This window comes from Marmota monax, unplaced genomic scaffold (assembly GCF_021218885.2).
Source record: "Marmota monax isolate L192 unplaced genomic scaffold, Marmota_monax_Labrador192_F-V1.1 WCK01_AAM20220418_F8-fsc00098, whole genome shotgun sequence".
NCBI lineage: Eukaryota > Metazoa > Chordata > Mammalia > Rodentia > Sciuridae > Marmota > Marmota monax.
In genome coordinates, this window is record NW_026694639.1 from 4,092,650 (window position 1) to 4,119,442 (window position 26,793).

Below are 26,793 nucleotides of genomic sequence, written 5' to 3' on the forward strand. Positions count from 1 at the left end.
GGTAAAGAGGTGTTGAGGCTATGATTCAGATTACCTATATATAATATACATTGTGTGTGTGTGTGTGTGTGTGTATTATATGCATATACTCAGACATGGTGGCACTCATCTGTAATCCCAGTGGCCCAGGCACCTGAGGCAGAAGGATTCCAAGTTTAAAGCCAGCCTCAGCAACTTTGTGAGGCCCTAAGCATTTCAGCGAGACCTTGTTTCAAAATAAAAAAATAAAAAGGAACTAGGGGTGTAGATCAGTGGTTAAGAGCCCTTGGGGTTAATCCCCAGTATTAAAAATAAACATATATATATATATATATATATATATATATATATATATATATATATATATATATATAATATGTTATATATATTATATGTATATGTTATATATATTATATATGTATATATAATATACATATTATATATGTATAATATGTATATATATTATATATATAATTTTTTGCTGGGCCCTTTCTAAAATGAGAAAGACTGCAATTTGTCCTTTTTACTATAAATGATAACAGCTCCTCCCAATTTTATCGGTTACATTAACTTTCAATATTATTTATATCACAGGAAAAGATGACTAGGCTTTTCAATATTTAATACAGGGGCTGCATTAAATCTTTCTTTAGCACAATTCATAAATAATAAGATGGCAAGTGTCTGAAGGTGAATTGTGTTTTCTAATCGTCATACTTAGTGGGATTCCTAGCATTCCTACTGAAATGTACAAAATCTATTAATTTTATTGCACTTTGACTATGTGAAAAATCTTAATAAGTAAGAGTTCCTCTAATTCTCATAATTCTACATAGAAGTATTTGTATTTTTCTTTATTTTCTAGCTAACAAAAGCGAAGCCCTTAGTGTAGTATTGAGGCCGTGACTTAACCCTGCGCAGCCATGCTCTCTTCATGACCCTGAAAGGACAAAGGTCCCACCAGACCATGGTGGTACAGATTCCCAACTTCCTTTTGGGAATCGCTGCCTCTGCTCAGGCCTTCATTATCTCACTGATAGTTCTTCACCACATCCAAGTCTTTCCTACACTCTCTTTTTTGTTCTTTTCTGTTTTGAGAATAAATGCGATTAGTCACATGCTTTAATCTGAGGAATCAGGTCTCCGTTATCCTGCAGGCGAAGTTCCAATTCCTAGGTACTCTTCCGTTTCATGATTGTTATACTCCATGTCCAATCTTATGCATCTCTCAACCAAAAGTGCTTATCTCTCTCCCAACCATTTTCAATGTATTTCCTCTAGTTAGACCATGTTCCCTGCCATCTCCTCTTAATTCTTTTCACCTGCCTTCCTGGCTGCTTTACATTTTCCAACAGTGCTCAGTTCAGGACTCATCTCCCTCAGTAAGCATCTCAAATCCATTTGAATCCCACTCCATGCCCTGTAAAGCATTTACCATACCCTAGGGTAAGTCCTTACTCATCTGCTTCAGCTACCGTGGCTTCCACACTCAGGTCTGCTGTGTACTCAATGATGGGTTTGAACAAAGAACAAAACATCATATGAGCTAATGTGCCATATAATTCCAATGATTGATATTCCCCTTCCTTTTAAACTTTAAGCTTAAAACATTCTGCCACAAAATCTTATAGAAAAAATAATGAGACTGGCACAAGAAGCGACCATTAATAATATGCTATTAAACAATGAACTGTGTTTATAGTTGTAACCAATGGATGATTGATTTCCCTCCCTATTTTTTCACAACAATCCACAACCCCAATATCCAATGACCATAATTAAAATAGGGCCCAAAATTATTTTTGGCTTATTTATTTGAAAATTTCAAAAGAGAAACAAGTATGATAATGCTCACTGAGCTTGCAGTAGAATCTGTGGTACAGTTCTGTGATTATAAAGTTAATATGACACTACAATATATAAGCAATAGTATCTGATGCCATATAAAAGTAAACAAAGGGAAAAAAGAAAAAAAGTCCTTCTTTTCTGGAGTTTCACAAACCACTTTTGGAATGCTATATGTAGTTATAGCTCTTCAATTTCCAGAGGAAATGTAAAAATTATAATGTTGGTTCAAAATATATATGAGGTAGAAGTTCAATTGTTTGTTATAAAGAAGTCTCAAGTGTGATTAAATTGCATTCAAATATTTTCAGATTTATTTTATAGATAGTGCTAAATCTCTGCTCTCTGTTCCCAGAGAGAAGATTAGACTATTTTTCTTTTCTGTTTTGCAAAAAAAAAAAAAAAAAAAAAAAAAAAAAAAAGGATGGCTCAAAAAAGGGAACGCAAGTCTACTGAACAGGATTTCTGAGAAAAAGAAGGAATTATCAGAAAAACTTTTCTCCCTTTTTAAACCTTCAATCCAACCTGTTAAGAAAACAAAACAAAACAAAAAATGTTCATTATTGAAATAATGTTCCTTCTTAGAAACTCCATGAACCACAATATTAAGTTGAGCAGGAGGGTTCAAGACAAGACAAACCAGAATCACATTTATATAGTCGGTAGAGAGAAATTAAAATGCACAGTATCATTATTCTGCAACATGAAAGAACAAAAATTAATTTTTCAAAAGAGAAAGATGTCCTACCATGATTTGTGTTTTCTATGTGATTGACTTTTGGAAAATGGTGCTCTCCACTGCTCAATTCCTTCACCACCTCCCAGTGGGAATCTTCTGTGAGAAATGGCTCCCAGCCACAGAAACCAGACTCAAAGTTACAGGTGAGATGATTCACTGTTAAGGATGGAAACGAAAATAGGTGAGCAGAAATGAAGTCAGGTCGGGCAGTGGAACAAGGACTTGAACAGGTAAACTTAGGAGGGCGGTATAATCATTCCACTTTGTAGTAAATGTTTCTGATGACCAGAATAGCTTTCCTTTCCCCAATCTCCCACATTTCACATGTTCTGTGTGAAGCATGGCTCTTCTACATGCTTCTATTGACAGGTCTGGCACATTTCATCCTAATTGGCCGTGTCCATTGTATTTAATGATGCCTGGTGAAACTCTAGAGCTTTTCACGAGTTGCTAATTCACCTGACAAGTATAAATCTCCCGAGATGGTAGTTTAAAAAAATCCATTGGAAAGAGGGGAATTAAAATTAATCCTGGACACCTGAAGAACTTAAATTCGGCATCTCAGTTATTTGCTTCACTATTCCATTTTCAACACGTTTTCCAAATTAAATGCCTTGCCATTTTGGAATTGCAGGTAAATTAGATATTCTGAACTTTGCTTTTCTTCTCTTAATACGAGTTGGGCAATACTTAAATCACTACATGTATCGTTAAAGAACTAGTTCTAGGGAAAGTCAGGGTTTAGGGTATGCGTCATAGACATGTTTGCCAGCTTTAACACCAAATTTGTGAGGAAAACAGCAGATTTCAAAGCACTTGGCAATCAACTAGAAATCCCAACAATTCAATGTTTCTGAGAAATTAGCTGTGATTGCTTAAATTTCCTTTCCATAGAATAAGAATGATAGTAATAGCCTATCTTAGATATTAGTTTGGGGGCTAAAATAATACTATTAATTTAAAAACTTATTTCTGAAATTTACCTTTTATTACACAGAGGTTGTAACAGTGGGGAAAGGAGAAGTAACATAATCATTTGTTAGAAAACAACGAAGTTTTGACAAGCTTCCAAAAATCATATTGCCATCATTTTAAATAACAATAGATATTTGCCACTGAGCTTTAAACATGTGTCAGGAATTTGACACATATTAACTATCCATCTCACAATCGCCATGTATGGAAAATACTATTATCCCCAAAAGAGAAAAATGGAACTCAGAATCCCAAGCAACTGGCCTGTGGTAAATTTCAGTAAATGGCACACCTAGACCTTGTACCTGAGAGCCTCTGACACCAAAGCTTAAACTACGAAGCAACCCTAAACCCAGGCCTCCTAATTAGAAAGACTCATCACCATGTGCTTACTACTGACCATTATTTTCAATCATGGGCCCCATTTGGCTGACATATTGAATAAGCTCATCACATCTTAATACTCAAAGGATCGTCGAATCTCTGTAAACCAGAGTGCCTGGTTTCAGTCGCCAGGTATATTTTGTCACTAACTTATCAACTATAGATCTATAGAGTCACAGAAATCAGAAACACAAACATAAGAACTAGTACCTTAGAGAAGCACCAACTGGGGCACCAGCGTGGCTGCCTGGGGTGGTAGCAAAGGGAAGGGGCAGCACAAGGAAAGAATATGGGGTGGGGAGTACTTTGAAGAAGAACTAACCCCTGTCTTTCTCAAATTATTCCATGAAATTGAAATGAACACTCCCAAGTATGTCCTACGAAGCCTGATAACAAAACCAGACAAAGCCATGTAGGAAAGAAAACGACAGACAGATCTCTCTAATGAACATAGATTCAAAATCCTTAATACAATATTAGCAAACCACATTCAAAAATATATTAAAAAGATAATACATCATGACCAAGTGAGCGTCATCTCAAGGATGCAAGGTTGTTTAACATACACAAATCCATAAATGTATTTCGCCACAGAAATAGAATTAAGAACAAGAATCACATGATCATCTTAATAGAGGCAGAAAAAGTCTTTGATAAAATAAACATTCATGTTGAAAACACTGGAGAAACTAGGGATAGTAGAAATTTACGTCAAGATTATAGAGGCTATATATGGCAAACCTAAAGACAACATCATACTGAATGGAGAAAAACTAAAAACTTTTCCTCTAAAATCAGTAAAAAGTTAAGGATGTACACTCTCACTACTTGTATTCAATATAGTTCTCAAAACTCTAGCCAGAGTTATCGGGCAAGAGAAGGAAATTAAAGACATGTAGGAAAAGACAAATAGGAAAAGAAGAAGTCAAAGTATCACTATTTGCTGATGACTTGATACTATATCTAGAAGACCCAAAATATTTCACTAGAAGACTCCTAAAACTGAAAAATGAGTTTATCAAAGTAGCAAGATATAAGATCAATACTCATAAATCAGTAACTTTTCTGTGCTCCAACAGCATTTCAACTGAGAAAGAAATCCGGAAAACCATCCCTTTCACAATATCCTAAATATATATATATATATATATATATATATATATATATATATATATATATATATACACACACACACACACACACACACACATACACACATACATACATACCTGAGAATTAATCTAACCAAGGAAGTGAAATATCTCTACAATGAAAACTATTCAACACTGAAAAGGAAATTGAAGAAGACCTTCGAGGAGAGAAAGACATCCCACGTTCTTGGATAGGCAGAATATTGTCAAAATGGGCCTACTATCAGAAGTAATTTATAGATCCCATGCAATCCCCATCAAAATACCAATGACATTCTTCACAGAACTAGAAAATAAGTTTGTAAAATCATTTGGAAGAACAAGAGACCCAGAACAGCCAAAGGAATTCTGAATAAGAAAATAATGCAGGAGGCATCATAATAACTGATCTCAACTTATACTGCACAGCTATGGTAGCAAAAACAGCATGGTGTTGGCATCAAAGTATACATGAAGACCACTGGAATAGAAGAGAAGACACGGAGAAAAACGTGCCTACTTATAGCCAAAAATATACTTACTTACTTAGACTTACTTACACAGGTGCCAAAAATAAACGTTTGAGAAAAGATAGCCTTTTTAACAAATGGTTCTGGGAAAACTGGGTATCTATATGTAGTAGAATGAAATTAGATCCCTGTCTTTAACCCTACCCCAAAGTCAAATCAAATTGAATCAAAGACTTAGGATTTAGAGCAGAAATCTTACAAATGCTAAAAGAAAACATAGGGTCAACACTTCATCATGTAGGTATAGGCACTGACTTCCTCAACAAGACCCTTAATGCTCAAGAAAAAAAGAAAAAAAAAGAATCGGGCTGGGGATGTGGCTCAAGCGGTAGCGCGCTTGCCTGGCATGCGTGCGGCCCGGGTTCGATCCTCAGCACCACATACAAACAAAGATGTTGTGTCCGCCGAGAACTAAAAAATAAATATTAAAAATTCTCTCTCTCTCTTTTAAAAAAAATCAGTATGTGGAATGCTGTAAAATTGAAAAGATTCTACACAGTAAAGGAAATGATCAAGATAATGAAGAGAGAGCCTATGGAATGGGGGAAAAATCTTTGCTAGTTACTCTTAGCAATATATACATAATACAAATTATTTATATAAAGAACAAAAAACTGAATGCCACAAAAAATCAATAAATGTACAAAAAAAAACTAAACAAAACAAAGCAGTGTGGAGATGCCTCAAAAAAAAAAAAAAAAAAAAAAAAAAAAAAGAAAAAGAAAGACAGACCTAGGAATAGAATCACTATATGACCCATTTATCCCACTCCTTGGTATTTATCCAAAAGAACTAAAATCTGCATACTAAAGCAAAACAGCCACTACAATGTTTACAGCAGCACAATTCACAATGACCAAATTATGAAATCAACCCAAATGCCTACCAATAGATGAATGGATCAAGCAAATGTGGTATATATGCACAATGGAGTTTTATTCAGCCATAAAGAAGAATGAAATAATGGCATTTGCCATAAATAAATGGAAATGGAGAAAATCATGCTAAATGAAATAAGCCAGACTCAGAAAATCAAGGGTCAAGTGTTTTCTCTCACATGCGGAAGTTAAAGCAAAATAAGGTAAAGAAGGCAGTGGGGAAGGGATTGGATGTCATAAGATACAGGGCAGATCCCTCAAGTAGAAGTAGGAGAACCAGGAGAGGCAGTAAAGAAGGGAAAGAGAAAAAATATGAAATGAACCGAAGATATTCATATTATATACATATACAAATGTACTAAAGGGAATATTTCCTTTAATTCTATGTAGAAACTACCAATCAAAAATAAATACATAAAGGAGTGAAAGAAAGATCAGTAGAGGAGGGAGAAGGGGGGAGGAAATAGGGAAGGAAAGGGGAGAAGTAAGGAAGATTCAAATCAAATTTTTTGTATAATTTTCTCAAAAGGAACCCAAATACTATGTATAATTATAACACTCCAATAGAAAACAATCCGAGAGCCAAGGTTTGCCAGGAGCTTACCAAGAGGCAAAGTAGGATCCTTCCCTAGAAATACTAAAGGGACCATGGCCTTGCAACATCATGATTTCTATCCCCCAAAATGAGAAAAAAAAAAATTATCTTGCTGTAAGCCACCCAGATTGCGGTGTTTCATTAGGGCAGCTCTGAGAAAGCAGTACAGAGAGCCTCAGTCCTATTTTTAAAATGAGTTTCTTTGTAATCAGTTTTGTGAAAGCTGGTGAACACCAGTCAGTGCCTAGGAAAGTTTGTTGTGCCAGACAGAAAGATAAATAAGGCAATAACATAGGAAATGGAGAGGGGAAACTGGCCATTCCCATGTCTCCAATCTTGAGGCAAAAGCCAGGGTAGAGCAACCTTGGTTGTAAAGTAAAAGAATATACTCAAAATACAAAAAAACAAAACAAAAACAAAAAATTCAAGTGCAGTGCACAAATGATAATACCACTTCAAAAGACTCTGCATGTCAATGAAATGTTGAGACTTCAAAGACTAACTTTTTCAAACAGTCATATAATGGATATATAACAAAAAATGTATTCGTCCTTGTAAGCAAATATTATTTTCTACTCTGCATTTCCACCCCCATATAAATACAATTAAGTTGACTGTCTTATAATTATGAAAAGGTATTGGACATTACCAAATGGTGCACCAATATGGTGAGAAAGTGAAATTCACATCTACTTAACTGGAAACCTATTGCTTCTGAATATGTTTTTTCTTTTCTCAGTTACGGCTAATGTGTTCACAGGATACCACTGTTGATAAAAGTTACACCTCAAAGGAAAGAGTGTTCTGTTTATTGACCCAGTCAAAAGCACCTGTAATCTAGCTGTGACTGTCTCCTTGGACATTAAAAGAGTTTTCTGGTCAGTTTCCTGGTCCTCGGTGAGCTTTGCCAATGTCTAGGCTACTTCACAGTTCTAAGTTTGTTAGTACACTTTAGCACTATTCAAGGTTCAAAATGTACACCTGACTTCCAAAACATACCTAAAAGTTTCACTTTCTTAGCTGTGGACTTAGCCAAGGAATTCTTCCACTGATTCTCCAGGGCACACCTAATTCTTAGAGACATCCTTCCCTAAAGTAGAAATATTCCAAGGGTAAGATGACCACATGTCTGGCTTGAGCCAAGATTACCCGTTTCTTCTTCTTGTCCTAGCATAATAATTAATAACTCTTCTTTATTCTTTCACTTTCCCTGCTTGGGTATTGAGGCAATAAGTTATATAAGAAACAAGTCAATATCTTCACTGCAGGAGGCTGCTGAAGTAGACATTCTAATTCCTCAATAAGACACTGGTGTGAAAAGCATTAGGACCAAAGAGTGTGAAAATGGAAGGACCCCCCTGACTGATGTATTGCCCAACCTCCAGGCACGCTCTCCACAACTGAGTCCTGTCACTCAGTCGCACAGATGTAAAGAAGCTTTCAAGATGAAAATAATTTTGAAAGAATAGATCTTGAAATTTTGGCTTTAGGACAAAAGTTCAAGCCATTTCTTTTATTAACTATATGTTTTATAGGTTAAAATGTCAATCATGCCTTCCATACAACATTAAACATGGCTGTCCTTTGAAAACCGAAATTAATTTATAAAATCCATCTTCATAAAGATTTGTGACAACAATGCGGTGCAATCACCTCTGTGAAAGTCTAGGTGAATTGCTCAGCTATTTTTACCTCTGACATTTGTTCCAGTACACTTAAAAGGATTTTTTTAAAAAGCTAAATATTCTAGAACTTAACTGTACTATAAAATATAAGTTGAATCCCAGTCCCCTAAAGTTGAGGTTATCCCCTACATAATTCAAAAAGTTTAAGGTGAAGTAATAAATACCTGAAGAAAGCCAGGGGAATCAAATGCATACTGGCAACTATTAAATGTCTATCATGCTAAGTGCATTGAATATTAAATATTTGTAATATCTAAAACCTATTATCTGTTATAAATAAATTGCATTAATTGTAAACAGGCATTTTGATTATTTTGTTGATTTTCTTTTAAATTTCTGTGATCGTAGAGTATACTTCACTATCTCTAAACAGAGCTTGAGATATGACACTATTCCCAATTTCAGAAAAGTTTCTCTCAGACTTCATAAGTTAGAGCAATGTTTTCAGATTCAGAGAGAGCTCTCTCTTACATATTTAACCATGGTAGCATATGGGCACAAGAAAAAGAATTTCATTGTGGCAGCTGAGAAAAATTTCAGATCATAAAATATAAAGTATTTAAGAAACCTCCAGTTCAGTTCTCTATGATAAAAGAATGAGGAACATCTCATTTTGTGAACATGTATTAGATTTCAATAAATATAATTAGAAATATTTTGTTAATATTTATTGAAAACTCGCAAGGGTCATTGATACACTAAACTATATAGATGAATACAGTCTTTTCCTTCTCCTCAGGAAATATTTTAGTATTCAACAATCAGTTTTCCTAAATGTGAAAGATTTCTAGTGATGATATTATAGTAAAAATCAAATGCATTGCATGGTGCCCTGGGTTTGCATTTCTTTTACCTGAATATTATGCAAATTTCCTTTGTGAAGATTTATAATTCATACTAGCTTTTAAATTATCTGAAATTTCTACCTTAAAAAAATAAAAAAGCTATTTCCCACAGAATTTCCCAAGTCATTTTGGCTTCAACACAGATCATTAAATATTAAATTCCATCTTTTGTGGATCATAGTAGATAAGAATTTATATATAATCTTTTCCATGTATCATTATTGAAAATTAGTGTTTTATATATACATATGTACATATGTGTATGTGTGTGTATGAGAAAATTTTACTTTTTAAATAATTTTAAGTGCAAAGTTCTGTAGCATTAAATATGTTCCCATGGCTGAGAAACTATCTCTACCATCCATCTCTAGAACTCTCATCTCCTCAAACTGGAACTCCACACCCATTTAACCCCAACTCCAGTATTCCTTTCCCTCAGCTCAACAACCACCATCCTACCTCCTGTCTCTGTGAAGCTTTCTAGTTTAGGTTTCTCATAAAAACATGATCATACCCTATTTTCCCTTCTGTGTCTGAGCGTAATATATTCAAGGTTCATCGATGTTGTACTATATGTTTGAAAATTAGATCTAGTTCATGTGTGAATTTTTTATCTGCTGTAGACCTTTAATTTGTTTGGCACATGCTATATTTTAATTATTCTGATAGAAATATTTTTAAACATTACATATATTTTATTTTTCCCAAGTTAGTAGATGTATAATTGACAGACTGTATATATTTAGGATATACATTATGTTTATATATGTGTGTTTGTATAGTGAACTATTTACCATAATCAAGTTAGCTAACACATCCATCACCTTTCACAGGTGCCACCTGAGTGTGTATGTGTGCGTACAATACACACATGTGGTGAGAATACTAAGATCTGTTCTCTGAGCAAATGTCAAGTTTACAAGAGTATCATTAACTATACCACCATTCTGAACATCAGATCTGCAGAACTTATTATCCCTGTTCCTGAAAGTTAGTACTTTTGACCAATATCTCCCTGTTTCCCCAACCCTTAGCAACAACTGTTGGACTTTGTTTCTGAGTTTGATTTTTTTTGAGATGCATATATAAATACTATCATCTGTTTTTATCTTCCTCTGCCTCATTTCACTTAACATAAGGTCCTCCAGATTCATCCTTGTTGTTGCACATAGTAGGATTTCCTTCTCTTTATTAATGAATAAAATTCATATACAGTTCACTTTTTGATTCATAGTCATCCATCAACAGGATGAAGTTGTTTCCATCTCTTGACTAGGGTGAGTGAGGTTGCAGTGAACATGGGGTGCAGATATATTTGAATCTTCACTGTCTTCATTTTATGCAGGACCCTGCTAATAAATGTTAGAAATCTATTGTTTGGTATTACAGTGAGGCTCTTGGGGGACTGGTGAAGTCATGAGTTTAGGCTTCTGTCTTGAGAGCCTTTGGACTAGTTTGCCTTCAGTTTTTATGTGAATGTTTTTATATGCCATCTGTTTCTTCCCTCAACTGTCCTAATTTTCAAAGCCTCTTTGGCACAGTGGTTCTCAAAGTTTAACATCCAAATGCATCACCTGGGACACCATTACAATGCAGACTTTCAATCTAGAGGGTTGTGTTAAAGCCTGAGGTTCTGTCTTTTTGAACCAGTTCCCAGATGCTGCTGCTGCTGCTGGAATCCATGTCGTACAGGAAAGCAACAAAACACCAGCAAACCCCGCCACCCTTCCAGTTGCCTGTTGTTGAAAAGCCACTGAGCTAAAGGCTCAGTAAGTACATTTATCAAAATAGTCCCTGAAAATAAGGACAGCTGGGGACTGAAAGAGAAACTGAGTGAGTGTGTCGTTCAGGAAACGTACATTGGTCACACAGCACCAACTGACGATATTCACAAGTTTACTATTTAAGGCCCCAGCCTGGGAAAATAATCCTGGAGCTCCTTAGCTCTATACCATCCTAGAGATTCATTTTGAGTGAAATAAAAAGAAAAACTGAAGGCATTTTGTTTGTGCTCCAGGTAGTTGGAGATTAAAAAAAAAATTAGAAATGTATGTAAAATATTTCAAAGTATTTTTAAATTGAAGGTTCTCATTTTGGAAGACTATATATGAATATATATATATGTATATACACATTATATTAAATATATAAGTACAAAAAGTATGTATCTAGATCAATTTGAATAACTGAATTCTATATAATTTCGCCAGAGCAATAGTAATTGTACAAACATTTATATGAAATATTCATTTCGGCATCAAGATATCTGAATACATCCACATACATTATATGTAATAAGACTTTATTTTTATGTCATATCCACTATATCGAGTTGATCTCAACCAAGCAAACATGAGAAGTTTTTATTGGACAACTGAGAGGTAACATTATTGGGAACACTTAAAAGACCAAGTGAAATTATGTTGAAAAACATAGCCATCTGTCCTGCATTCACTCAAGGATATAGCAGAATAGTATTAAGATCTACTATATTTAAAAAATGCCACTTTAGCAGTCTATGAAACTTCAATAATGGAAGAGAAGTTGGTCGCTATGGCAAAATCAAGTGCTAAAATCAACTAATACTCCAGACAGGAATTTTATTGAGAAAACCTGAAAAAGGAAGAGAACATAAAAGCATTTACAACAGGGAAAAAATAGAAGTAAAGAAGGTAAGTTTCCAAATGCATAATTGCAAAGAAATATGTAGTTTTTCAGTTGTTTCAATCAAGAAGCTGTCAAAAAGATGAATTTCCTCAACAGAAATGAACCAAATTGTCTCTTTAAATTTTTAAATAAAGCATAGAAAGGAATATTGCATACATTAGAGAAATAAATGCTCCTCACTTTATCATTTTTCAATGAAAGAAGAAAACTAACCTAAAAACTCCTCTGAGATCACATTGGTCAAGAGCTTATTTGGCTTAATAAGTGAGGTGTTTGAAGAATAAATTGAATTGCTGGTTACAGTCAGGCCAGAAGGATTTTCCCCTTGTTTTCCCATCATCTCCTCCCAATGTCCCTCTTCATTGCTCTTAATGAAATCCTTACTCCCCCACCAGAAGTGTTCAGTACAAAGATCTTTTCATTATAAAGGTGACACTTATCTTACTGCAATATTTCTTCCTGATCAACAAACTATCTCACTAAAATAAGGTGCTGCAGCAAAATAAATGTCAAAATTTTAATATTTTTTTGAAAAAAACCCACCCTTATTTGTGGTCTAGAAAATAGATTCATTTCATTGGAATTCATGGTTGCTAAAAAGACACAAGAATCTGAGTTGCTAAGTTACCTCATATGAGAATCTTCATGTGGGTTGTAAATTAAATTTCATTTTATTTGAAATATGACTGGGTTTGAATAGTAATGGGATCTCTCATTATCCTTCCATCAAAGATTCTTCATAAGAGGCCTGAAAGGAAGGTGTTGGTCTAATTTTGCCCTCATGACTGCCAATGGTGGCCGAAGTGATTTCTACAGTCACAGTGGCTGCCCTGAAGGCAGTGGTAGCCCTTCTCTTTATTCTCCCTTTCTTCTGCATCCAAGAGGTTCAGATAGTAAGAAAGAAAACATTTAACAAAGGCTAGCAACCCATAATTTGTGTCTCTAAAGGGAAAGTACAAAGATGTTCCCTCTCACATCCATCTTTTTCTTTAACCAAAGTACACATGCAAGTACACATATACAATGACACAACATTAATTGTATCTATTTATTTTTTAAACAAGTAGAGAGATTCTGCACCTTAGTATCAAGAACCAAAACATGAACATAAGACCACCAAAGGAATACTGCTAATAGTTTTAAAGTGAAATTGCACATCATCTTATGTCATAGAAATTGACTTTACTTGATTGAAACAAAGGCTATTTGAAACCCAACAGTTGTGAAATAAAGCTGGTCAACCAGTAAACTATTAGTTGACTTACAGCAAGTTGTTGGGTCTTCATCAGTCCCATCAGGGCAGTCCTGTCTAGAGTCACAGACTGAATCTTGGGCAATGCACTGGCCACTGGCACAGGTGAATTCCTCTGCAGAACAAAGCTTTCTGGAGAGGCTCTCTCCACAGGAATAGACCCACAGCTGGTCAAGCCCAAGAAAACTTCTCCGGCTCAAAAGAACACCTTCAAAAACTATCTGCAAAGGAAAATGATCAATTTATGAATTTGTAATCTTTTTTAAAAAACTAAAAAGGGATAACAAAGATGACATAGTAATTAAGAACCTGTTTAAAGAGCAACCAAATGCAGATGATAACAAGGTTCCAATTTGATAAATTTAACCAGTACTCAATACTGATGGGCATATTTGCCCTACTAAGGCCTCTAAAAAGGATCAGATAAATTTGGCATCTCATTTAACCATCTAAATGGATACTCTTGTACATTGCTGGTGGGACTGCAAACTGGTGCGGCCAATCTGGAAAACAGTATGGAGACTCCTGGGAAAGCTGGGAATGGAACCACCATTTGACCCAGCTATTGCCCTTCTTGGACTTTTCCCTGAAGACCTTAAAAGAGCATACTACAGGGATACTGCTACATCGATGTTCATAGCAGCACAATTCACAATTGCTAGACTGTGGAACCAACCCAGATGCCCTTCAATAGATGAATGGATAAAAAAAATGTGGCATTTATACACCATGGAGTATTATGCAGCACTAAAAAATGACAAAATCATAGAATTTGCAGGGAAATGGATGGCACTAGAGCAGATTATGCTTAGTGAAGCTAGCCAATCCCTAAAAAACAAATACCAAATGTCTTCTTTGATATAATGAGAGCAACTAAGAACAGAGCAGGGAGGAAGAGCAGGAAGAAAAGATTAACATTAAACAGATACATGAGGTGGGATGGAAAGGGAGAGAAAAGGGAAATTGCATGGTAATGGAGGGAGACCCTCATTGTTATACAAAATTACATATAAGAGGTTGTGAGGGGAATGGGAAAATAAACAAGGAGAGATATGAATTACAGTGGATGGGGTAGAGAGAGAAGATGGGAGGGGAGGGAGGGGGGATGGTAGAGGATAGGAAAGGTAGCAGAATACAACAGTTACTAATAGGGCATTATGTAAAAATGTGGATGTGTAACCGATGTGATTCTGCAATCTGTATTTGGGGTAAAATTGGGAGTTCATAACCAACTTGAATCTAATGTATGAAATATGATATGTCAAGAGCTTTATAATGTTTTGAACAACCAATAAAAAAAAATTAAAAAAAATAAATAAATAAATGTTCTTGACTTGCAAATTTGTTACTTGGGAACCATCTTTACATATCTCTCTTTCATTTCATTTTCAAGAAAAATAAAAGCACTGTCATTACCTGTACACAAAGAGCTATAACTCTATCTGTTTTTTAATTACTAAAATTAGTATCTAAATGCATGAAGAGAAATGTCAAGAAAACGGAAAGGGACGCAATATAAAAAAGACAATTTTAAAGAATATAAAAGTCAATCTTGCAGAAAAAAACAAGAGGGATATATATTTAAGAATTATTTAAGATTGATTTAATTTGCAAACATATTTATTTAGAAGATAATGTTGCATTTCAATAATGTTTAATCATAAGAAAAGTTTGTATAGTGTCAAGTTTTTGTATGGTGTATTTTTTCACAGTCAGTATCATTTATATATAATATATGTACATAGATAATATTTATATTATTTATTTATTATTGGGTTGACAGCGGGGTATTATCACAGTAGCAAGAGATCAGATAAGCACAAGTAATAAAATTTGTGTTTTCAAAACTTGTTGAGATTAAATGTATTAATATCTCAAAATCTGCCATTATTGAAAAGCACATTTCATATGCACTTAGAAACCTATAATAACTCCCCAATTTATTTTCCTTATATTTTACTTTCTTTTACTTTAAGTCAAATTATAAGAAAAACTTTAATCTTCAGTTTGTGGAGAAGAAATGAAACTCATTGAGTCCCTCTTCCAGAAATTATAAAGATGAAGTATCAGATTATAAAAATGTAAATAGTATCAAAACATTAACTTAATAGAAAATGACATGAACCTCAAGTTGAAGATGGCCACAAATATGCTATGATTCAGAAATTCCAACTTCACATATGGGATTCCAAAAGTCTACATAGTAAAATATCAGTATTTTGGGGATTCATCCCTTTAACAACGTAGGAAATATATGAATGTACTACTACTATAAGAAGTGAAACTGGTTTATTAAGCTATACAGTCTCATTATTTTATAATCAACTCCATCACAAATTAACTGTTCAAGGGATTATTCACCAGTCTCTCATGGAGCACATGTATACTACAAATATATCTTGGTAAAGACAGTCATCCATACGTTATAACCCTATGAGCTAATATATTCAATACATGTACATATAACTCCACTGATTTTCACTACCACTTGACCATTTATCTGTTTCATAATACAAGATGCTTTTCTGGGTGCAATCCATGGAGCTGGGGGCAGGAGTTAGGGAAATTCACAGAGAATGAGCAAGCTTTGATCAAGAGTAGATGCACCCTTACTTCCTCTTCTCAAGGGAAATTTGACCTGGTAAGGGCCAGGTACAATGAAAACAAGAATGAAATTACTGTCCCCAAATATACAAGTCAACATTTCTAATTTAAATACTAATTTAAATTTAGCAATGGATGATAAATTCACTACTGTAAAGATAAAAGTTAAACTTATGATACAATTTTTTTGTTTATTTCCTATGATACCTTAAATGTCTTCAGACCTTCTGGTATTAACACATCTGCTTTCACCCATTTGCTGTGAGTTGATGTATTGGATATCCAAAATATTTCTTCTTCCTTTCATTTGAAGAAAAATACATTAGTCACTTGCCAAATTCTAGCTTCACATTCATGTATGTGTTCTCTTAATTACATTTTAGTTGAGTACTAGGAAATCTAATATATTGGTGGTAAGAAGGAATAAGTGGAATAACATTTTAAAAAAACAGAAATTAATGTATGACTATATAGTAAAGCTGCTTTTTTTTCATTCAAGAGTATTTACACAGAAAAAATTCAAATAAAATGTCAAAAGAAATAAAGTAACTATACTTCAAAAATAAAATTCTAAATAGCAATTGATAATACCAGCAGTTTAAATTTTGATTTCAATGACATAATTACATGTTCCAATATTTTCATGATAGTAGAAAGGAAAAAAAGAACAGGCAAACAATTAATGTAAAGGTTAATAAATAGTGTTCAGATGCATTTTTGCATCTTCTCCATTAATTTTTTTTCAATGGGAGAATTGAAGTTTCAAACAACATAATTATTTTTTGGAGATTGTGTTCCTAAGTTCACTCTTTCTGTCATTCCATCAAAGGTCTTTTTACCTCTGGTAGAATATTCCATGTTGGGTACCATATAATGATCATTTTTTTAGGTTGCCAAATGTATAAAATTTTACTACATACTTTGAAGTAAGACACTCAATCAAAGTCCATAAGATGCTACATAATTATGCTCATAGTTTTGGTCTCTTGAGTTGATTGACCATGCTTTTATGCTCTGAAATAATTTGGCTTTTCTTCAGATTTTTAGCAAGCATTCTTAATTTGATATTTTCTTGGAAAATATAGACCAATAGGGTACATTTTTTTAAAATGTATCAATATTGTAAAAACATGAAGAATGACATATATATTTTAGAATGAGCTCTGAGACTGGCCTTGCTTACCTTCTAGTGTAAAATAGAAAACAATCTGGAAGATGTCATCCAGTTGTAATTCTAATAACACATGACATATTTTTTTTTCTGATTCTTGTGTTTACCTCCTTGCTCGGCTTCACTTATTTTAGTCAAATCCAAGTTTTTCTAAAAATTAATTTTTTTACTACATAGTCCTACACGCTCTGATGTATATTCCAAAGTTTCAAGTCCTCAATATTTCATAATGTAGTCCAAGTCCATTGAAATTCACTTTATGTCATTACTCATTCATATCAACTGCTCAAACTTCCAAAGAACAGCAAAGCACAAGAGCTAGATGTATTTTCAGCTGCTGGTTTCTATGTCATATCAGGATGAATTGGTTTAAAAGTGTTGAGACATATAACCAAATTCTTTTCAATTATTTCCTATATAACTTCAGTTATTTAGCATCAGATGCTATTCCCTCCATGATGCTTTTAGCAACACTGCTTGGCAAACTGTTCAGCAGTTCCCCCAATGTTTGTTTTATGAAAATAATATAGAGCAATTCTGATATTTTACTTCACAATGCTGAGTTCCCTCTGTTCTACCTGAAAGTGAATGTGGATTTACTTTTTGATTTTTTAATGAGCAGAGTTATTTCCAAACTTGCTGTTCATGTACTAAGTTTAGGGTATATTATGAGTGAGATCCAGATCTCTCTCTCTCTCTCTCTCTCTCTCTCTCTCTCTCTCTCTCTCTCTCTCTCTCACCATATTCTCCTGTCTAACAACACAAGCAATGATAAAGACAGTTTCTTCTAACTAAAGGAGGGCAGCTTTTATTTTATCTCTGTTCTTATTCTCAGACCATGTAGTTATTTTTAATAGGAGTCATTGTAAAAAAAAAAGTAATTCTCAGCCTCCAAAAGCTTTTTAAGGCTTTTATAATTTTCTATTATCTTAAAATCAATCAATGTATAACAAATTTTAAGAAAGTATCTTTGCTCCCCCAGACCAGGATCAATAATGCCAATTAACCTTTCAAGAAAAAAAAAAAAAAACATCTTTCAGAGATATCAGCTTATTTTTCTCTCTTCCCCTGAAGAAATCAAAGCTACCAAATTCAAGGTTGTTGGTTTTTATTTATTTGACTACATTTGATTGCATCCATGACAGAACCACATAATTTGGTAAAGATCTTCTTTCAAAGAAATCTCATTTTGGCTTTAAAAGTGTATCATGCAAGTAAGAACAAAAAACATTCTAAGGCATTTTCTCTCCATTTTAAAACACATTCATCCGATTCAGCCATAGAACAGGTAATTTCAGGCTGCCATTCGCCTGTGGCTTGCAGACAGATTGCTAGGGTTCAGTGCCTGGGGGCTTCTTAGAACCTGATCTTAACGGATTGAACACCGGCTCCCGGAACCGCCCTGGCCCAGGGCTGGGGAGCCTGCGGAGGCTGCTTCTTGGACCCTGCTCCTATCAGAGCATACACCAAGCACTAAGTGGCCGAATTCCGGCTCCCGGAACTGAGCCCGCGGGGACTGCTTCTTGGAGCCTACTCTTATCGGAGCTTACACCGAGCACGGAGCGGCCGAGTTCCGGCTCCCGGAACTGCCCTGGCCCAGGGCTAGGAGCCCACGGAAACTGCTTCTCGGTCCGGGTCCTGCTGAGGGCCAGTCAGGACTCACCCGTTGCTTTGGTTGCCCAGCAAGGGGAACGAAATGCTGCCATTCGCATAGGATACCAACATGGCAGAGATCTGATGTCATCAGAAAGCAGCGGAGGAGAGAACTTCATCAATACCAGCGGCAACAGAAACAGTTGGTCTCCTGGTAGGGGGGGTGAGGCACAGACACCCGAGTCTCCTCAATTTGTCATCGAGCCAGAGGGGAGGAGCCGGGCCGCCGCCAGCGCCCGGAGCAGGCCCAGCGGCTCACCAGCGTGGTGACTGCGTGACTCCAATTGGAGAGGGGGCGGAGCGGAGCCGCCACCCGCACCCGCAAGGTGGGCAGACCCCCGACCCAGTGGTACATGGGCGTGGTAGGAGGGGCAGGGCAGAGCCGCCGCCCGCGCTTGCAAGGTAAACAGACCTGTCACAGACTGGCGGGTCAGGCCCAGTGGCCTGCCAGTGTGGTACACATGTCACCCCAACTGGAGTAGGGGCAGAGCAGATCCTTCTCCCACGCCCGGATCAGGCCCTGCCGGTGTGGTGGCCACGTGACCCCAATTGGAGTGGGGGCGGAGCGGAACCGCCACCCGTGCCCGCAGGGTGAGCAGACCTGTGACCAACATACAGATCAGGCCCAGGGGTCCGCAGGCGTGGTAGGAGGGGCAGGGCAGATCCGCCGCCCGCGCCTCCAAGGTAGGCAGACCTGCGACAGACCGGAGGATCAGGCCCAGGAGCCTGCCGGCGTGGTACACACACCACCCTAATTGGAGTAGGGGCAGAGCAGAGTCGCCGCCCGTGTCAGGAACAGGCCCAGCGACCTGCAGACGGGGTAGTCACGACACCCCAATTGGAGTAGGGGCAGAGCAGAGCCGCCACCCGTGCCCGAAAGGTGGGCAGATCTGCGACTGACCAGCGGGACAGGCCCAGTGGCCTGCCGGTACGACAGACACGTCACCCCATGTGGAGTAGGGGCAGAGTAGAGCCGCCGCCCGCGCCTGCAGGGTAGGCAAACCTGTAATCGACCGGCGGATCAGGCCCGGTGGCCTGCCGGCGTGGTACACTCGTCACCCCAATTGGAGTAGGGGCAGAACAGAGCCGCCGCCAGTGCCCAGAACAGGCCCAGTGACCTGCCGGCGTGGTAGCCACGACACCCCAATTGGAATAAGGAGAGAGCAGAGCCGATGCCCGCGCCTGCAGGAAAGATACGCAAGCAGTATGAAAAGACAAGGAAAGAAAGGACCACAAGCAATGCAGGTCAACGCAACTTTAGAAGAGGTAACAGCTGCAGCAGATGGAATGTCAGATAAAGAATTCAGGATATACATGCTTCAGATGATCTGGAGTATCAAGGAAGACATTAAACAGCAAAATCAGACAATGAAAGATCACTTCGACAATGAATTACGCAAACAAATCCAGGAAGCAAAGGATCAACTATACAGGGAGATAGAGGTTATAAAAAACAAACAAAGAGAAATCCTAGAAATGCAGGAAGCAATAAACCAACTTAAAAACTCAATGGAGAATACTACCAGCAGAGTAGAACACTTAGAAGATAGAACATCAGACAATGAAGACAAAGTATTTCAACTGCAAAAGAACATAGACAGCTCAGCAAGACTGTTAAGAAACCATGAGCAGAACATCCAAGAAATATGGGATAACATTAAGAGACCAAACTTAAGAGTCATTGGGATACAGGAAGGTACAGAGCTCCAAACCAAAGGAATGAGCAGTCTATTCAATGAAATAATACGAGAAAACTTCCCAGACTTGAAGAATGAGACAGAATCCCAAATCCCAGAAGCCTACAGGACGCCGAATGTGCAAAATCATAAGAGATCCACACCCAGACACATTATAATGAAGATGCCCAACATACAGAATAAGGAGAGAATTTTAAAAGCTACAAGAGAAAGGAAGCAGATTACATTTAGGGGTAAGCCAATCAGGATAACAGCTGATCTTTCAACACAGACTCTGAAAGCTAGAAGATCCTGGAATAACATATTTCAAACACTGAAAGAAAATGGGTTCCAACCAAGAATTGTGTATCCAGCGAAATTAAGCTTCAGGATGGAAGATGAAATTAAAACCTTCCACGATAAACAAAAGTTTAAAGAATTCGCAGCTAGAAAACCATCTCTTCAAAACATCCTCGCCAAAGGATCATATATTTTTAACGCATCTTTAATTTAAACTCTACAGAATTATTCTAAAATTTTTCATCATGTCTTGGTTGAAGGACTAAATTAGAAATTATAGAAGGTTACACTTTAGATGGTATTTCACTATGCCTGTTTTACATGGCACAGATAACTATATCTGAAAGAATGTTGAGGCATGAATGTTAACATATCCAGATAAAGTTTAATTTGTGGCTTTTGGGTGGATTGTTTAATTTTTCATAAAATTATTCTTGTTTATATGAAAAGTCTGTAGTGCTTCAGAAAGGGTAAGTAGATGATGTCTCCTTCTGTCCCCTCCCTACACACCTGGCCTAATTGACTGAAATGGATCCAATAGATGTATGACAATTGGTTGTCAACTACTACTTCAAAAATGTCATACAATACACAGAATGCTAGCCATTGTGTTCCAAAGCAAATGTATTGTACTATCTAATGAGACTGCTGGTTTAGGGCTGGGGTTGTGGCTCAGGGGTAGAATGCTCACCTAGCACAGGCGAGGCCCTGGTTTCGATCCTCAGCACCACATAAAAATAAATAAATAATTAAAGATATTGTGTCCCAGTACAACTAAACAATAAATATTTAAAAAGAGACTGCTGGTTTAACTTTATGCCTTAGTATCCCTGAAGATGCAGAAGAAAGAAGAACAGATATCATGGAAATGGTACAAAAAGCAGAAGAAGAGGCAAAGAAAAGCATCCCTACTGAAGGTTCAAATATTTTACCAATAAGCATTTGGATATTTGAGGATTAATCATAATGACATGCCGAAATTCAGAACAAAAGTGACCGGAAGAAAATGCTACTGACAGGTTGTTAGTGTCATCGGATGAGCATAGATGATGAATAAATTTGTCGAAAAGTGAATCTGGCTTATGTGGAAGTTTCAATTGCATTAACTCCAAGTGACCCAAGCCAGAGGAAACTCACTTGGATGCTTTTCCTGTCTTCCTTTCTTCCACAGTCAAAAATCCTGCAATTATTCCCAGATGCTTCCCATTTGTAGAATGACTGCTCTTTACCCCATGTCTTGTTTATTCTCCTCTATAAATTCATTATTCTTGCAATAGAATTTCTCCAAGTGTTCCATGTATTTTCACACTCGTAGGGGACTACTTCCAGTTAAAGTTAGGTTAAAAGAGCCTAAATTGGTTTATACACTAGTATAATACTTTCTACCATCCCTCTACTTAATGAAACATTTTTTTTAATCCAAGTAACTCATTTGTCTGTATTTAATCAGTAATTATCAGTCTTTGAACATGTATCAACTTATACCAAAACAAATAGCTTACTTCTAATCATATTTATACTTCTAATAATATATAGATCTAAAATCCAAAACAGATCATCTCAGAGCTTTGATGCACAGCTAACAATATAGAATCCCAGATATCTCTTTTTAATAGTCTATAATTTCTTAACTAGACTTTCATGAATTTTAATAGTTTATGAAATAATATCTTGTAAATTATGACATTAACTTTTGTACATGATAGTCCTCTGTAAACTGGCATCTGAATCATTCTTTTTAAAAGTATTGTCAAGACATAGCATACTTAAAGCCTCCAGCCTACACAGAACTGAGAAATAGAAGCACAAGTTGCCAAGAATAGAAATTCCACTCATTCAATGAATTTGAAATCAGCACTAGCTTCCTCTTACCTCATTATGGTACAATCCCACTCTCAGGACACCGTTTTCCATGCAGTAAGAGAATTGAAGGTGGCAGCTCTTGCCCCAGCAGTGACACAGAGAGCTGTTTAAAAAAGCCCTGCTGTCTAAATGGCTAAGAGGGAAAGCATGCATGGCCCCTAACCACACAAAGTAACCTAAAAAACAGAGGGAAGAGAAACAGTTTAGGAAAACAGCTGCTTTCTGCTAAACAAAATATGGTATTTCTTAAGATTTCAAAACCAGGATTAAAATTAAGGGATGTTTAAAATTTATTACATAAACTACAAATAGCAAGTGTTTATTTTCATGTGATTTTTTTGGAAAGGTATTAAACTATTTCCTAATTCTTAAAATCAAAGTTGGATGGTATCTTCAATATTGAAATTCAACATTGTTTTATTAAAATTTGTGTGTTTTGGTTCTGGGGATTAAGCCCAGGGACACTTAACCATTGAGCTCCACCCCAGCCTGTTTTATTTTGAGACAGAGTCTCACTAATTTGCTCAGGGCCTCCCTAAGTTACTGAGGTTGACTTTGAACTTACAATTCCCCTGATACAACTTCCCATGTCTCTGGTATTTTAGGCATGAGTCACTCTCCCTTGCCTCAATATTCTTTTAAAAGAAATCTGTGATATATCATCAAATTACTATCATATTCTTTTAAAATTCAAAAGGAGTTCTTTATGACTCAAGAATTCCTCCTTTTTCTCTCAGAATTCTTTCCCCTTTTGATTATTTTTCTACTTTTTAAGTTTAAAAACATCTTTGTAGTTTAAGACAAAACAATATAAATGATGTCTTTCTTACCAAACAACATGAAAGTATCAGATAGCTACATGTGCATCTGCAGGTTTTATAGCTCATAAAAATATTGTCAACTGATTTTTTTTCTCATTTGATATTGAAAACTAATTTAGACTATTCCTCAACTCAATAACATTGGCTGTGCGGAGGTACAAGGAAGTTTCTATGGTTTCTTTATTTTTCAAAAGTAAATTCTGCAATGCTTCATTTCTTTGTATAGTTAATAAATATTCCTGCCGTGTTTCTAAAAACTATAAACTTTAATAAAACTCTTACTAGAAATGTTAGATTTTAATCAAAAGACTACAGTAAATTAACACCTGATCTCTGATTTAAACACAAAGAAAGGAGAAACAAAACAGAGATCAAAAAGAGACAAAACAATTTACAAGGTGAAGAAGGAACAGATTTGCCAAGTGGGGAACAGAAATGAAGCCACAGGACTCTTAGACTTTGGCATCAGAAGAAGCTTGCGGTAGCTTGGAGCTGACCAATGAAAGTGTCACAAAAGAGAGATGAGCTCAATGAAACCAGAGAATAGGACTAAGGAAGCCTGTTCACAAAACATTCACCATCCTAGACTCTAGTCAAAGAAATGTGCAAAACTCCAAGAATTATCATAAAGTATGAAACCCTAATTTGTACTGTTAGTCAGATAAAGTTTTGAGGAGCTAAGTAATGTTTAAAAAAAGATCACTAAATAGAAAGGGTTAAAGGCAAATAGAAAGAATAGAGGGGATGCAAAAATTACAAATCTCAGTTAAAATTTCTGGTTTGGGGACCAGCATGCAATGAGCTTGGAAGTTCTCAGTTTTATTCATTAAAAAAAAAAAAAATCCTGTGCAAACAGAAAATCAACAGTTCTTCACAGATCCATCCAAAAAGTGAGGTTACCATGAAACCCACAGCCTGGTAACCAGAGAGGCATTTGAATGCAGAGAATCACAGCTCTCTAAAGCAGAATCCCAGCATACAAAGCTCTGCTAAAAGCAAAGCTCTATGGAAAAATTTGAACAACTGAGTGTGGATGAGCTGAGGAGTTAAAAACTCTAAGGGAACACTGTTCTGAATTTTACCTCCAGGAGTCCTATGAGGTCCACACAGTGAAAATTAGAGAAAAGTCCCCTCAGGTTTGCATCCGAGAGGAAAAATAGCCATTTTGAAATGCTCCTCAACTATTCTCTTTCTCTTATCAAGCCCTGAACTCAAGAGAAACTATTTCACTACAATGTAAATCACAAGGATTTAACCCGAGTCTAACCTGACTAGGGACAAGGGAATGCAACTCCAATCCATTCTAGCCTTCCTATAGGGGCAAGGAGAATTCCCAGATTCAGCTCCCTCTAGCTTTTCTTTCTCCTCAAGTTAAGGCAAGGGGAGTGGGATTAAGAAGCATTTTTGGAGGTCATAGAACATCAACTCATTCCCACTGAAATCAGAGGCCTATTGATTACAACGAATGTTCCCCTTCCCCTCACAACATACCACCATGTAATTATGGCTCTTGGACAATAATGGGGGGATACAATCACAGAGCTATGTGTCTCAGATATTATGTAAAAAGTCTGCAAGGGAGCCCAAAGACATCAGAGAGGAAAAAAACAAGAAAGTCAGGCAAAATTCATCCTCAGATATAGATAGCTACAGCAGAGTAAGCAGTCTAACACCTAGCCAGATTAAAAAAAAAAAAAAAAAAAAAACAGCTCACACTATTTACCTCGACACCTTTCACACAATAAATCGCCACTTTTTGTAAATTTGACTCTTGGCAAAAACATTACAAGGTATACCAAAAGGCAAAAGCACAATTTGAAAAGAAAGCAAGATCAGAACCAGACTCAGATATGGCAAGAATATCTGAATATTCAGATGGGGAATTTAAAACAACCCTGATTAATATGCTTCACATTCTAATAGAAAAGGTAAGATAATGTAGGCAAAGAGATGGAAATTTAGAGTCAAAAACTGTAACATAAATGAAGAATGTGTTTCTGGATTCATTAGAAAACTAGTCACTGGTGAGGAAAGACTCGGATCTTGAGGACATGCTAATCGAACTTCCAAAACTGAAACACAGAAATAAAATTGTGGGGGAAAAAAAAGAAATAGATTACCCAAGGGCTGTGAAGAAATGGCAAAAGGTGAAATGGATGTGAAATGGGAAGATAAAAAGAAAAATAAAGGAACAGACATAATATTCGAAGCAATAAGGACTGAAAATTTCTCCAAATAGTGTCAGCCATGAAATCAAAGATCCAGGAAACTCAGAAAATGCTAAGTAGAATAAATGCTAGAAATAAACAAACAGAAAGAAAGAATAAATTTCATATATATCCAAAATGCAGAAAAATAAAAGAAAATATTTTGATAGAAGCCAGAGGGAAAAATATATCTTACCTATAAAGGAGCAAAGATGAATTATAAAAATCACACAAACAAGGATAGAATGGAGTTAAATTTTTAGTGTTGAGACCACCACCACCCCCAAATCACCAACCCAAAATTCTGTGTCCTATGAAATCATCCTGCAATATGAAGGAGAAATAAAACTTTCTAAAACATGAAGGAATCTGCTTTGTAAGAAATAAAAATAGTCCTTCAGAGAAGAAGAAAGTGATATAGGTGAGAAGACTGGATCTACAAGAAGGAAAAAATAGCATTAGAGAATAAATATTAAGAATAAAGCAATAATTTTTTATTGACCTAAAAAATAATAATTTGGTCAAGATAATAATATCAATATTATGTTTGATCATTATATTTTATGTATAAATGAAATGCATGGTAACAATAGTACAAGGGTTGGGAGAGAGGAATTAGGATTATTTTGTATTTATAAGGTACCTGTACTACCATAAAAAGTACAGGATTATGAATATGCTAGAGTGAACCCCACCATTATGGAGAGCTACAATACACTAAATAGAAGAAGGAAAACTGAAATAAAACAAGAAGAGCATCATTAAGCATGCACAAAGTACAGAAATTAAATGTCCAAAAGAATATAATCTAGACTGAACATAGTTACAGAAAAAAAAAGTGTTTCAGGAAGCAGCACTAAAAATATAACTCAAAATAGACTAAATAGTACAGAAAATTCTAAAAAGGGCAGTGAAGTTATGAAGTATAAATTATTAGTGTCTCTTTAGTATATCTAATAGGAACAAAAGAAGAAAAGAAGCAGTAAAAATCACT

At 36.0% G+C, this 26,793-nt stretch overlaps 1 protein-coding gene across 1 annotated transcript in view; it reads right to left on the reverse strand.

Moving 5' to 3' along the window:
* Positions 1-26,793, reverse strand: part of Malrd1 (MAM and LDL receptor class A domain containing 1) — a 670,952-nt gene that overhangs the window by 583,568 nt on the left and 60,591 nt on the right. The window contains exons 8-11 of the mRNA XM_046423053.1: positions 22,781-22,947; positions 16,316-16,408; positions 13,518-13,725; positions 2,573-2,719 (exon numbers count right to left, since the gene is read on the reverse strand). Coding sequence (XP_046279009.1) covers positions 2,573-2,719; positions 13,518-13,725; positions 16,316-16,408; positions 22,781-22,947 — 615 coding nt within the window. The remainder of the gene's footprint in view (positions 1-2,572; positions 2,720-13,517; positions 13,726-16,315; positions 16,409-22,780; positions 22,948-26,793) is intronic.